The 15,595-nt window shown below is 35.6% G+C and overlaps 1 protein-coding gene across 1 annotated transcript in view; it reads left to right on the forward strand.

Annotated features, from left to right (window-relative positions):
* Window positions 1-15,595, forward strand: part of PIK3R4 (phosphoinositide-3-kinase regulatory subunit 4) — a 74,811-nt gene that overhangs the window by 18,085 nt on the left and 41,131 nt on the right. The window contains exons 6-8 of the mRNA XM_007462423.1: window positions 4,834-5,007; window positions 13,048-13,193; window positions 15,130-15,333. Coding sequence (XP_007462485.1) covers window positions 4,834-5,007; window positions 13,048-13,193; window positions 15,130-15,333 — 524 coding nt within the window. The remainder of the gene's footprint in view (window positions 1-4,833; window positions 5,008-13,047; window positions 13,194-15,129; window positions 15,334-15,595) is intronic.

Below are 15,595 nucleotides of genomic sequence, written 5' to 3' on the forward strand. Positions count from 1 at the left end.
ATTATTAAAATGACTGAACCCAGTTGTGTAAAGGTAACAATAACAAGTCTGAATATACTAAGATGTGAACAGTGATTATCTCATATTTGTCAAATTTTCTATAGTAAACATGCATCACTTTTACAATCAGAAAATAACAATATAATTATGATTAAAAATCAATGTAATTAGAAAGAATTAAAGCTTATAGGCTTTGCTTTTTGTAAACTGAAAATTTGTGAAAAATTAATCAGCTTTTTTCCTACTGTTTTTTCAAAATGTTGCAATTCTTAATTTTCAGATTTACCTAAAGAAGAGAGACATCTTGTATTTTATATGCATATGACTCCTATTGCATTTAGATTCAAAATTAGAAAGAAATGGACTTTATTTTGGTAGATTGTCATGTTTGACACAAGATTTAATATTTTTCTTTTTGGAGTAATAACTGATCATTTTCCACCTGATTGTACTGACCTTTTCAATTTTAGTTTGGGTCATTTATGAAATGTTATATGCTAAAGCCATATTATTAAAATTACCCACTAACCCTTTTTATATCATTTTACACATGATTGTAAAGCTTGTCTATTAACTCAAGATTTAAAGACTGTTCTGCACACTGCAAAGCTTTGCAGGTATCCAGGCTTTCTCATGTAGTAGCAGAAGGCTGTAATAGAGTTTAGATTTTGATTTCCAGTAATCTGGGAAAGTAACTGCTGAAAGGTTTGCTGTTGGATGTTTTTCCTAAAAAATTTAAAAAGGGAAGAAACTCATATAGAAGCAGTATTCCTATTTTTGCGAATATTATTGTGTAATGTTTTGGAGAAAAGGGTACTTTCTACTTTTTTTTTTTTTTTGCTGTACGTGGGCCTCTCACTGTTGTGGCCTCTCCCGTTGCGGAGCACAGGCTCCGGACGCACAGGCTCAGCGGCCATGGCTCACGGGCCCAGCCGCTCCATGGCATGTGGGATCTTCCTGGACTGGGGCACGAACCTGTGTCCCCTGCATCGGCAGGCGGACTCTCAACCACTGCGCCACCGGAAGCCTGGTACTTTCTACTTTTGAAAAGCCTTGAAATTGCTGTTCTTGCTTTGTTATAACTGGAGATTACTGTACCTCCTCTTTTCAGACATCTCTAGTTTGTTTTTAATTTTTACATTAGTTTATTGATTCATGTCAGCCTTCCATCTTGGACTCCATCTAACTCAGTTTCTAAATACAGTATGCTTCTCACACCTTTCTGTCTTTCATGCTCTCTTCTTTCAAATAATCTTATTTTTATTTCTTTTCTTGGGAAAAGGTGGTTCTTGGAACTTCATCTATTGGTTAATTCATGTGTATTTTGAAAAATGGCCTTTTTTTTTTCTTTTTTTTTTTTTTGCTGTACGCGGGCCTCTCACTGTTGTGGCCTCTCCTGTTGCGGAGCACAGGCTCCGGACACGCAGGCTCAGCGGCCATGGCTTACAGGCCCAGCTGCTCCGTGGCATGTGGGATCTTCCCAGACCGGGGCACAAACCTGTGTCCCCTGCATTGGCAGGCGGACTCTAAACCACTGCGCCACCAGGGAAGCCCGAAAAATGGCCTTTATATTAGTTCTTTTTTCATTTTAAAATAATTTTCATTGATTTTTTTGTTTGTTTATAAAAGTAATATGTACTTGTAGAAAAATTGGAAAATTTGTGAAGAAAACAAATCCTCTCCAATCCTCTAGCCCATGTACAGCCTCTGTTAATGTTTTGTTTTTTTCTTCCTGTGGGTCATCCTCGCCTTCTCCTTCCACCCATCGTCCCGTTCTGCCATCTGTGAGGCACTGTCGTGTGCTGGCTAAGAGCAGGCACTCTTGGCGACAGACTTCTGGGTTCAAGTTCTGGCTTTGTCACCTACTGGTTGTGGTTCTAGGGGAAATCATTTAATCTTTTGTGTGTCTTAGTTTCCCTGTCTGTAAAATGGGAATAATAATATTACCTAAGTCACTGGTTGTTGTGAAGATAAAATGAATTAACATATGTAATAGTGCCTGGCACATAAGTGCTACGTATTATATTACTTCTTAGTCTTGTTATTTTTTAAACCTTTTTCTAGGAACATATGTATATTCTAAGCATTTTCTCATGTCATTAAAAATTCTTTGAAACCATAATTTAATAGATAGAAATATTTCATTATACAGTTTTATCAAAATTTATTTAACTCTTCTTTTGAATATTTAAATTGTTTTAACTTTCGTCAACCATATATTATACACATAATTATTTACATAAATATTTGCCTGATTATTTTCTCAGGCTAGAAGTCTGAAATTTTAATTACTGAGTTAAATAATATGAACATATTTTTAAAACTTGACACATTTTATAAGCTTTTCAAAAAGATTATATCATTTACTACTCTGATCAGCATTGTTTGATAGTACTGCACAGCCTTCCAGTGTGGAATAGGCTTCAGTCAACCGTTGCCTGTTGGTAGCTTAAAGCAATGACTTGTTTTAGTGTATATTTATTTGCTTATCACTGAAGGTGAAAAAATTTTCTCATGTTGATTACTCATTCATGTTTCTTACTCTTTGAATTTTTAGTTTATTATTTTGGCCCCTTTTTTGATGGTATTATGCTTTTCTTAATTGATTTTTTTCTGAGCCTTTTATATATACATTAAAAACAATAACTTTTTATCTTTTCTATGGCACTTTTCTCAAATGACTTATTTTTTATGTCTTTTAAAATAATTTTAGTGTTGTCAATTTATTTGATCTTTTCCTTTGTGTTTTTTTTTTTTAACTTTTGTGCTTAAATATTTTCCCATTTCAGAATTAGGTTAATAATTTGTTGGGCTTATGTCTGTTTTGTTTTGCTTTGTTTTAATGCTTTATTTTTTCACATAAAAATATGAACTGTTTAATTGATCATTATTTTGGGCTGTGGTATGAGGTGAAATCTAAATTTTTCTCAGAAATATAACCAATTTTCCTAACACAATTCACTAAACATTTCATTTATTTTCCATTGATTTGTGAAGCTTCTGTTATCACCTGTTGCATGCATATATCTTTTAGGATTACTTTTCTAGATATCCTATTCCATAGATTTTTTTTACTTCTGTACTCAATATTATACTCTTTATAGCTATATTATATTTTAATTATTATATATTTATAAGCAACTTTAGTATCCGGTAGAATAAGCTCCCAGGTGTCAGTCTTCTTTTCCAAAATATTTTGAGCTATTTTAGCTCATTATACATTTCAGTTTGTAAAGTTTTTAAATACAATCCACTGGAATTTTAGACAGCGTTTTTTCTTTTATTACATAAAAAAAAATCTAAAATTATTTCTCAATACAGTGGAAATATGCTTTTGCAGATCACTCAAAATATATGAAGTAAGTATGGAAGGCAATAGTTGCACTTTCCAGAGGCACCCACTCTGGTTTGTGGTTTTGTTTTGATATCTTCAGGTGATTATTGCCATGTCTCTAAATAGTATTTTCATATTACTTTTTAGGATTATCAACTTTACACTTTATCTCTTGACTTTTTTCTATGCCACATGAAGATTTAACTCACTCATATCATACCCCAATCCCCCTTCGCCTCTGTTTTGAGATGTAGATCCTTAGTTTGTTGTTTTTATAACTTTAAATAATTCAACCTGTTTCTTATTGGTCTACTTCTGACCTGGACTACAAGAAATTTAGTGCCTCCCTTCCTCCCTTCCTCCCTTCCTTCTTTTCGTTTTTCTTCCATTCTAATTCTTTTGTTGGTTAATAATTCAACTAATTGTTAATTGACAGTTCAACTAAACAATTGCATTTTCATAGTTGACAATATTTACATTGTTATGTAATTGTAATAAAGTCTTTTGTGCTTATATAGACTGATTCTGAAAATTCAAAACAATTTACATGGTTAAGAATGTGTAGCTTTTATTGACTTTAGAGCCAAGTAGTGCACTATATTTATAACTGCTTCACCACAATTCTAATGCCATAACTCCTTTATCACTTGTTGAGAATGTTTATAGCATCAGGATTCTTTTTTCTATCGTCTGCAAACTACTAAATGCACATTTTAATTTATTTCATTTTTACACTATGACTTTCTTGAACAACTTTTTTGTTTGTCATGGAGTTTCAGAGTTTTTTGTTTTCCTTTTAGATAGCAAAGTAATATACCTTCCTCACTTTATATTATCTAGCTTCTTTCTTACCAGTTTTATCTATTGCTTGTAGTCTGTTCCATTTTTCTTCTTGATAACATTTTTGAAGTTTATTGACCTTTAGGTCTAATTTGGGCTGATTAATTTCTAGCTCTTTACTAGCTATTATCCTTTTTTCCCCATTGAATTCCTGGGTTATATCTACCATTTTGTACATTCACATTTTCTTTATTTTTCTGGAGTATACCCCTAAGTACTTTCTTAGAAATGTTTGCATGGCAGGTAAACACATACAGTCCTGGCATGTCTCAAAATGACTTATTTTTGTTTTCTTATTTTATTGACAGTTTGGGTATAAAATTTCTCCCATAACCTTGAAGATCTTGCCCTGTTGTCTTCTAGCCTACATTGCTGCTGAAGATCATCTGATGCCAGTCTGATTCTACTTCCTTTTTAGGGAATCTGTATTTTTCTTTCTGTAAGCTCATAGGATCTTTTTTTCCCTTGGTGTCACAGAATTTTTGCAGATTTGCATTGGTGTGGGTCTTTTTCATCTATTTTGCTGCGTAGGAAATGCAGCGTCCCTGCCTGGATTGTTGCTCGATATATTTGACTTTTGATTAATTTTATTGTTTTACTTAATGGCATTTGTACTTTCAGGTATAAAACAATCATGTAATATTGCTTCTGTTTTTCAGGTGTTGCTGCCTATGTTGGCTGGCAAAGCTCCTCAATTCTCAAACCCCTGCTGCAACAAGGTCTTAGTGATGCTGAGGAATTTGTTATTGTGAAAGCTCTTAATGCCCTTACCTGTATGTGTCAGTTAGGGCTGCTGCAAAAACCCCATGTCTATGAATTTGCCAGTGATATTGGTAAGTTTTTGTTTCTCAAAATTAGGATGGGAAAATTAGAGAATGGTAAGAGAAATAACAACTGATAGGGCATTGTAAAGTTTCTAGGCAACCTAGAGTGAGATTTTCAGCTTCATTGTCCCTGTTGTGTGTGTGTCTGTGTGTGCACACCAGTGTGCATGCTTATGCCTGCATGCTTGTATGTATGTGAGCGACACGTAGGCTCACACACAGGAGCACTGGCCCTCCAGCCCAGGTTGGGAAATACACCTTTGTTTTAATCTGTAGTTAAGTCTTGATGATCCTTGAAAAATGAAGATTTTTTTTTTTTTTTTGAAACACAATGTGCATTAAGTCTTTAACTGCTCTGAAGAGTCAGCTTATGTTTTTGGACACTTGACCATTAATCAAGTTGAAACTGGATGTGGAGGATTGTCTGTGACTTCTGTCATTGCACTGATCTCCAGTTAAGCATTTGTAGTATTGATGTTACTACTGTTAGTAATTTTATTAAACAATGAAAGGAATTAATTCCTTGACCTTTATAACAGTTATCTAGGTCCAGAAAATTCAGAAAATTCAGAATAAGAGCAAACAGGTACATGTGGCACATTGTAAAATTAAAAATATTAGAAGCTCTTAGTCTTCTTAACACTTCATTTTAAGAAAGTAACCAATGTATTGATAAGATTGCAAGTTGGTTTTGTACTGAGAAGACATGAAATCTTAGGAAATTGCCTTTTTAGATAAAATAGTTTATTGCTGCTGAATGCTTTGCCAAGAAAATTTATAGAAAGCCAAAATTAGTTAGATTTGGTTAATAGGTTTTTCTTGAGGCAATCCTCAGAGAAAAAAGACAAAGCAGTTTTTATTTTGATAGTTGAAATTAGATGGTTAGATAGTAGAGAGGTATAAAATGTCTGGAAGTTTTTAGGCATGAATGTAGCTTTTTAAAAGAAAAATTTTGTGGAAATCTGAGTATATGTAGGTTTCTTATTTTGTACTCTTAATATTTATAATCATTCTTTTAGTTTGTAACACTAATTTGGGTTGAATTTATTTGATGATTATGTTAAAAAAATGACAAATTTAATAGAAAAGTTTTGAGTATTGGCAACATAATCCTGATAAAAATCTCTATTACACTGAAATGCTTTTGATTTTTTTGTGTAAGCTGCAGAGTGCTAAACCTTGAGGGAGTGAGTCATCTCTGTTTTCTTCTTAATTTTTAAAAGAGCTAATAGCTTGGGAAACAAAAATTATTAATATAATAAAAGAAGTTAGAATGTTTTTTGAATTTCTAATCTTGTGTAGTGTAAGGTAGATGTAGAAAGCACCCCTTTTCATAATAATATTAAAGAGAAAATGTATCATCTTAACACACATATCTTGCTGCCTGGAATATTTTCCTGCTCATTCTCATTGTGTGAATTCTCACATCAGTGTTTTCTTTATTTCTCCTGTGAATGTGGCATTACCTCCTAAGGGTCGAGTTTTTCTTGCTTTCAACTCGATTTTCTTCATTCTAATGAAAATCCTTTGTATATAAATATGAACTTGTATGTTCTAATTTCACATAATACATTCCTTCTGTTGCCTAATTATTTGGAAATTATTTTTGAGATTTAATATGGCATATAACTAGCATTTTATTTATCTGCAAAATGGATGTCCATCAATTTTTAAGCAAAAATTATCATAAAAGATAGTTTTTTACCCCTCCTGTCAAATTTTGCAGAAATTTTTCTGAGTCCTGTGGGTTTTAGTCATTGGTGATAGGATGAACATATGGGGTCCTCATGTATCTTAAGTTTAGTATCAAAATAAATTATTATCTTTAGGTATAGAATAAACCTAATATGGTACAACTTTTTGGGTGTGATGCTCCCTTAGAACTGGAACTGAATTTGGTACTAGCTGTGGGGAGGAAAAAAACCCTTGCTGAGAAAAATCAAGCAAATAGTCATTTGTTGGCATTTTGAACTATTTAAAAGAAGAAAGTTTTTAATAACTTAGAAACACCTACTTACTTAAAACAAGTGATAAACTGTACGCATCTCTCTGTTCTGTATTTATGCGTGGTTAGCCTGTTGTAGTGATTCTTAAAGGGAATTATGGTGGTGGTGGTGATTATCATGATTAAAAACTACACTCTTCCCACTTAGACATTGTGGAAACTCACCTTTCCATCTGCTTGTCCCCAGATAATTGGAAATGTATTGGATGTTTTATAGGAAATCCTCGATTCTGGTTTCTTGTATTTGGAGTCTTGGAGGTTCTTTGTATCAGTTAGCTACTGACTGATATAATAATGCTGTACAACAATCAACCACAAAATCCCAGTAAATCCTTCGGTCAGGTTCTCAGCATGCATCTGTGAGCTCGGTGGGTGGCTCTGCTTTAGACCTTGCATCTCCCAGATGCCTGTGGTGATTGTGGTTTATCTGTCTCATTCTGGGGCCCAGGTTGGAGGGGCAGCAACCACCCAGGTTATGTTCTGGGTGATGGCAGAAGCCTAGCTATGCCACACATTTCAAGCCTCTGTTTGTGTTACATCTGTTGACATTCCATTGGCTAGAGCAGGTACTGTATCTGAGACAAGAGGGAGGGACAAGAGAAGTACCCTTTGTACACCGTGAGCACCAGGCAAGAGTGACTGTATAACAGAGATAACACAAAGAATTGGGACCACTAATTCAGCCTCATCTAGTGCCTAACTCCACCAGGTCATCTTGAGTTTATTTTTTGGAGGTTTTTCAATGATTTTCCAATCCTCATTTTCTCTGTTGTGAGAGGGAAACTACCAGCCCTCCCTTGGCCATCTCAGAGGCTGCAGGGTGTTTATGAAATAATCAAAATCACCTCCATTTGTAGTTAGAAGAATTGGAATTGGGAGAACTTTGGAGACAGATATCTTGAACAATTTTCTTCTCTTCCCCTATTTATATAAGTAATATTAGCATGAAATAGTATTTTTTTATCATTTCTTATTTTTTAAATTTACTTTTTATTGAGGTAACATTGGTTTATAACATCATTTAAGTTTCATATGTACAACATTATATTTCTACTTCTGTACACACTACAGTGTGCTTACCACCAAAAATTTAGTTTCTGTCCATCATCATTCAGTTGATTCCCCTTTACCCATTTTGCCCTCCTCCCTGCCCCTCCCCATCTGGTAACTATTACTGTGTCCTCTTTATCTATACGCTTGCTTTGGTTTGGTTTAGTTCATTTATTTTACTTTTTTTGTTTGTTTGTTTTTTATATTCCACATATGAGTGAAATCATATGGTATTTTTCTTTCTCAGTCTGACATATTTAACTTAGCATAATATACTCAGGGTCCATCCACGTTGTTGCAAATGGCAAGATTTCACCTTTTTATGGCTGAGTAATATTCCATTGCATATTTATACCACATCTTCATCCATTGATGGGCACTTAGGTTGCTCCTATGTCTTGGCTATTGTAAATAAAGCTATGGTGAACATAGGGGTGCATATATCTTTTTGAATTAGTATTTTCTTATTCTTTGGATAAATACCCCAAAATAGCTGGATCTTATGGTAGTTCTAAATGTCAAGGAATTTCCACTCTGTTTTCCATAGTGGCTGCACCAATTTACATACCCACAGTATATGAGGTTTCCTTTTCTACACATCCTTTCTGACGCTTACTATTTCTCATCTTTTTGATAACAGCCATTCTGACAGATGAGAGGTGATGGCTCATTGTAGTTTTGATTTGCATTTCCCTTATAATTAGTGATGGTGAACATCTTTTCATGTGTCTGCCAGCCAACTGTATGTCTTCTTTGGAAAGATGTTCAGCTCCTCTGCCCACTTTTTGTTTAGATTGTTTGTTTTTTTGTTGTTGAGTTGTATGAGTTCTTTATATATATTGGACATTAACCCCTTATCAGATATATGACTTGCATATATCTTCTCCTACTCAGTAGGTTGTCTGTTTGTTTTGTTGATGGTTCCTTTTGCTGTTCAGAAGCTTTTTAGTTTGGTGTAGTCCCATTTATTTATTTTTGCTTTTGTTTCTCTTGCCCGAGGAGACATAGCTAGAAAGATTTTTGCTAAGACTGGTGTCAGAGAGCATGCTGCTTATGTTTTCTTTTAATGGTTGTGTGCTTTCAGGTCTTTAATTCATTTTGAGTTAATTTTTGTGTATGGTGAGAGATAGTGGTCTAGTTTCACTTTTATGCATGTAGTTGTCCAGTTTTCCCAACACCGTTTAATAGACTGTCCTTTCTCCATTGTATCTTCTGTGCTCTTTTGTTGTCCACATGTGTGGGTTTATTTCTGTCTGGATGATGATTTACCCATTGATGTAAGTGGGGTGTTAAAGCCCTTTCTGTTACTGTGTTGCTGTCAGTTTCTCCCTTTAGGTCTGTTAATAATTGTTTTGTATACTTTGGTGCTCCTATGTTAAGTGTATATATGTATATTAATCACTTATGTCTTTTCAATGAATTGTCCTGTTTATCATTATATACTGTCCATCTTTGTCTTTTGTTACCTTTTTTTGGCTTGAAGTCTATTTTACTTGATATGAGTTTGGCTACATTCCCTCTCTTGAGGCTGTAATTTGGAGTGTCATCTTCCATCCCTTCACTTTGATCCTGTGTCTGTCTGCAGAGCTGAGGTGAGTCTCCTGGAGGCAACATACAGTTGGGTCTTGTTTTTAATCCATCTGGCCACTCTGTGTCTTTTGATTGGTGAGGTCAACCAATTTAAATTTAGGGTGATTATTGATAGATGAGGACTTAGTACTGCCATTTAATCTTTTATTTTCTGGTAGCTCTATATCTTCATTGTTTCTTTTTCCTTGTGTTTCTGTTTGCCATGGTGGTTTTCTGTGATATTTTTCTCAGTTTCCTAATTTTTTTTTTGCGGTACGCGGGCCTCTCATTGTTGTGGCCTCTCCGGTTGTGGAGCACAGGCTCCGGATGCGCAGGCTCAGCGGCCATGGCTCACGGGCCTAGCCGCTCTGCAGCATGTGGAATCTTCCTGGACTGGGACACGAACCCGTGTCGCCTGCATCAGCAGGAGGACTTTCAACCACTGTGCCACCAGGGAAGCCCCCCTCATTTTTTTAATGTTTCCTGTCTCTGCTCTAGATTTACGTTTGTGGTTACCATGAGGTTTGTATAAAACATAATCCTTTTTCTACTGATGGCATCTTCATTTACCTCTGTGGGTTCTGTCCTTTCCTGCTTCCCTCTTTGTCATTTTGTTGTCTCAAACGATCCCTTTTTATGTTGTGAGTTTGTTACCAAATTGAAGTAGCTATAGTTATTTTTTCTGATTTCCTCCCCCCTTTAACCTCCTTTATTGTGCTATAATAAAGTGTTTAAAAACCTGTTCTCATAAAGAGTTGCTATTTTCGGAGTTTGTCTATTTATCACCTTACTCGAAGTTCTGTGTACTTCTGCCTTTTTGTTTCTGGTAGATGGCAGGTCTAGTGTTGATGAACTCCCTCAGCTTTTGTTTGTCTGGGAAACTCTTTATTTCTGCTTCATATGTGAATGATAACTTTGCTGGCTAGAATATTCTTGGGTGACAGTTTTTATCTTTCAATGTTTTGAGAATGTCATTCCATTCCCTCCTGCCTGTAGAGTTTCTGCTGAGAAATTTGCTGGTAGCCTGTGTGGGGTTCCTTTGTAGGTTACCTTAAAATTCTTTCTTTGTCATTGATTTTTGACAATTTTAGTATAATATGTCTTGGAGAAGGTCTTTTTGCATTGAGGTAATTAGGTGTTCTCTTAGCTTCATGGACTTGTATATCTGGTTCCTTCCCCAGGCTTGGGAAATTCTCAGCTACTATTTCTTTAAATAAACTCTTTGTTTCCTTCTCCTTCTCTTCTCCTGGGATACCTATTAGTCTAATGTTGTCCTTCCTAAAGGAGTCTGATAGCTCTTGTAGAATTTCCTCAGTTTTTAAATATCTTATTTCTCTTTCTTCTTCTACTTTTAGATTTCTAGTTTTCTATCTTTGAGCTCACCAATTCTCTTGCATATGGTCTGCTCTATTTCCAGTGCTTTCTAATTGCATTCTCCAACTTGTTTATTGAGTTCTGTAGCTTCAGATTTCTGTTTGGTTCTTTTTTTGAGTTTTAGTCTCTTTGGTAAAGTGTACCTTCTGTTCATTAGTTTTTTTCCTCAGCTCATTGAACTGTCTCTGAGTTTTCTTGTAGCTCATTGAGTTTCTTCATGACAGCTATTTGGAATTCTCTGTCAGATCTCAGTATTCTTTGACTTTAGTTTCTGGAGAATTTTCATTTCCTTTTTGTGGTACAATGTTACTGTGGTGCTTCATGGTGCTTGATGAGTTGTTCCTCTTCCTGTGCCTTTGAAGTAGTAAAAACCTTTCTACTTCATTGTAATGACTCAACAGGTTGGAAGTTAAAGGTCTTTCTCTTTGTTTTCCAGTAAGTGGCCCGACAGCACAGGTTTTTAATTTCTTTTACCTGAGCTGCCTCTGGTTATATTTGAGAGTCTACGGTTTCCACCCTCCACTGCCTCTGTTAGAGGTGTCGCCCTGTGACCTCATTATTGCTTCTTGTGCCTCTGGTGTTGTTGGTGCTTTGCTGCTGCCATTGCTGCCAATGCTGGTGTCATTGCCTGGGGCACCAGGATAGTGAGCTCTCCTGCCACGTCCAGGATCCTCTGAGTCCCAGGTTCCACTGTCACAGGGTGAGGGGGAGGATGGAGTGGAGCTGGGATTGCATGGGCATCTCTGCCATGTCTGGTATTGTAAGGTTCGAGGGCTTTGCTGCTGTGGGTGGAGGTGTGGGGGGCCAGAGTTGTGGCTGCCTCTGTGGCTGGAGTCCCAGGCCCCACTGCTGTTGCTGCCCAGTTACCTGTGGCTGTTGCTGTGGGGGAAGGGCAGAGTCGTGTGTGCACCTCCCCTGCTGCTACCATGTTCTCTGGGGCTGCAGGCTCAGCTGCCATGGTCAGAGGTCCAGGACTAAAGTCACCACCTATGCTGTTCTCCTGGTTCTACCTCCTCTGTTTGTTCCAGTTCACCCACCTCTAGATGTACAGATAAGTGGAATTCTCCTGCATCTGGTGTGTTGGGCAGAGGCACCTTTGTTGAGTTGTGGATATTTTACTGGTTGTAGATTAAAGGGGAGACACAAAGGGAGCATCTCACTCCACCATGACGTTGACATCACTGTGATAATATTCTTATTTCTCTGTTAGCCTGAATTTCTTATGAAATTTGTATACTCTAAATGCCGATTCTTTTACATCCTCAGAACAAATACTTTTTTTTTGCTTTTAGAAATTTGAATTTTATTCTAAATCAGGTTAGTTTGGATGTTTGAATTTTATTCTAAATCTTACTTCAGTTAGTTGAATCATTGACTTTAGGTGTAGTACAGAAAATAGTTAAAATAAAAGCCGTGAAAAGATATTCATTTAATTTTCTTATATCTTAAACTCTCTAAGAATGGGCATCATACGTTTTCTGGCATTTAGTTTCCATTCATAACGCCTTGTGAATGAATTTGTATTTGATGTCATCAAATCTTTGCATTAAAGAGAAACTCAGGTGAAATCATTCCCTTAATTTAATCTGTGGCTTGGAGGAGAAACAACTCAGTTTCTTTGTCCTTTATGTGGTAAATGGTATGTCCTTGGACTTTGTGGAGGCATTGGGTGGGGGAGTAATAGTTTGCTATATACTGTTGGGACTTTTTATGTCTCTCTCCAATAGTTTTTAACCTAGTCTTGTAAATGAGTATATGCCCACTGATCTTCAGCCCTGACTAAAAATATAACAATTTAAATCCTAAGAAAAGAGGTAGCTATTTTTACTCTTCTATGGTATTGCTGATATTTATGGGGAAATATTATAATAGCATTATATTCACTTGGTTCAGTTTAAGTCCCAGGATAATTGAGTATATGAAGGCAACCTGATAGTAACATTTGGTATAATCTCTTTATCAATTGTGTTATAAGGTGAAAATTTGTTTATCTTGATAGTGTGAGACTGTTTATGAACATCATTTAATCCATACCTTTTATTCCCTCTTAGCCCCCTTTCTGTGTCATCCCAATCTATGGATACGCTATGGTGCTGTGGGATTTATCACAGTGGTAGCTCACCAAATAAGCACAGCTGATGTCTACTGCAAACTGATGCCTTACCTTGACCCATATATTACTCAACCAATAATACAGGTATGCATGTTCCAACTTGGAATCAATCTTCCCTCCAAACTGTGCCCCTTTAAAGAAAGGTTTAGAGAGCCCTATTTTTATTTAAAATTTTAAAGATTTAAATTGGGCTACAGCATTTTCACATTCCTTTCAAGCTAGTTAATGTTAATGGAACAAACACTTCGGAAGGTGAGAGAAGTTCAAGAGACTTACGTGTACATCATGTTGTATGTAACGCAGCACTCGGTAGTTCATCTTTTTTCCTTTTGTGCAGTGTTGTAAAGCTGGTATTAAGTGAAATATAGCAGAAATGTATATTAATGGACCTGCTTTTGTTATAAAAGTATAACTGATTTCAGTCCAACTCCACATTTATAATAAATTTGAAAAAGGATTTTTCAGAAGTTGGTTTCTGGAGCACTAACTGGTTCTGTTTTTTGTTTTTTTCTTTTAAATCTAATGACTACTCCACCCCTCTTGCTCCCTCCCTCCCCCTGCTTACCAAGCAGTGTAGCACTTGATGATAAACTTTGGGTCTTTGGTTTGTACAAGGCAGTTATTTAGCAGTTTGTCAGTGTTTATACCCTTCATTTTGCTGGACAGCCAACTATCAAAATAGATATTTAAATTGAATGGACTGTTGAGAGATGATTCTGGCTGTAAAAACATCCTAAAATGTCCTGTTTTTTTACTAAAACTCTAATTTTGCTTTTGCAAATTGCCATTCCTCTCTAGCTTTCTCTTACTTGTATAAGCCCCAGTGCGCCTTCCCTGTGGTTGGAGAAAATGGCCTTGGATATCCTCTGCAAACAAGTGGCTTTGACTGCCTTCAATCCTTACTTTTCATAATAGATTAATCCAATTTGGGAAATCATCATTCTCTATTTCATAGAGTTTGTAGATTTTAAAATTTTTATCCCAAGAAAAATTTATATATCCGTGAAAGATGGATAATATTGCTAGAAAATATGTCCCCCCTTTTTGAAGTTTATTAAGGCCTCCTTGGAAATCAGGTCTAGAGATTCCTACTACTTTGACTACTTATTGTATTTAGAAGTTTGGCTCCTAAACTCGTAATGAAAGAAAGAGAAAGTATTTCTGGGATTGAAAATTGCATGTGTTTGTAATAACTTTTAGTTGTGGCTTACTAAAATCTGATATATAAGTGGTTTGTTAGAAATCACGATTCTCTTTGTTTTCTCAGAAATTATTATTATTATTACTTTTTGCTTTTATCGTTGTTTTATATTTTGAAAGGCCAGGCTCAGGAGTTGAGAGACTGATTATATGCTTCATAATTTTTACCTTTCTGCAGTTGGGATTAGACAAAAGATACCTTTTTATGCTGGTTTCTACTGGCCAACTTACCAGGTAGTTAAATATATCTAAAGAAAGTCCTCTTGGTTACTGTTTAGTAATGCTCATCCTTTTTATTGTAAGTGCATTGGCAAGGAGAATATTCTTGGGGATTAAAAAAGGAGGGATTTTATGAACTCTGTGGAGAGAGTAATGTTTTTTAGAAGTGGTTGAAGCTATTGGGAAAACCTGATGACTGAAGGGTGGCCCTGTGGCTGTTGAGCATCTTCTCTGGATCAGTACTTTCGGCTACTTGACCTGTGAACTGCAGGTACTTTTTAGATCTAGGAAGTCATCTGACATTTTGGGATCTAGAAAACTTGGGATCTAAACTTTTCTAGTCTGAGTATTTATTAGTAGTATTCAAGTATGATAGATGTCTACTCAGATGCTAACAATGAATGAAGAAATACCGTAGCTCTCTAAAGGTCACTGGTATTCTTTTTTCTTCTAAGCAAAAATTGCAGATATTGATATCTCCCATTTTCTTAGAAAATGAATATCTATGTTAACTTTACACAGGTTATGTATTTATTGAATTTGAAAACAGATGTACTCTATGTTGTATCTTTGGCTGATTCTTTTTATTTTTCTAATATAGATTGAAAGAAAACTTGTTCTACTCAGTGTTTTAAAAGAGCCAGTAAGTCGTTCTATATTTGATTATGCTTTGAGGTCTAAAGATATTACTAGCTTGTTCAGACATCTTCACATGCGTCAGAAGAAACGAAATGGGTCTCTTCCTGACTGCCCTCCACCTGAGGACCCTGCGATAGCACAGCTTCTGAAGAAATTGCTCTCACAGGTTGTATCACCTTTCTGAAATCTTTACATTTAAATGCAAATTTTATAAAAACATTGAGGTATACATGTCACTCTTAAAAATATTTTAAAATATTTTGATTAAGTTGTATCATAACAAATGAGTAAATAAATCTAGCAAATATCCATTTGCTTTGGTAACTAAGACATATTATGATGATAAGGCATTGGGTTGAGCTAAATAAGGAATCATGAGAGACATGGTAAGTTTTTTTGTGATTACTGGCTATGTAAATGAGGGAAAG

This window comes from Lipotes vexillifer, unplaced genomic scaffold (genome assembly GCF_000442215.2).
Source record: "Lipotes vexillifer unplaced genomic scaffold, Lipotes_vexillifer_v1.1 scaffold884, whole genome shotgun sequence".
Taxonomy (NCBI): Eukaryota; Metazoa; Chordata; class Mammalia; order Artiodactyla; family Lipotidae; genus Lipotes; species Lipotes vexillifer.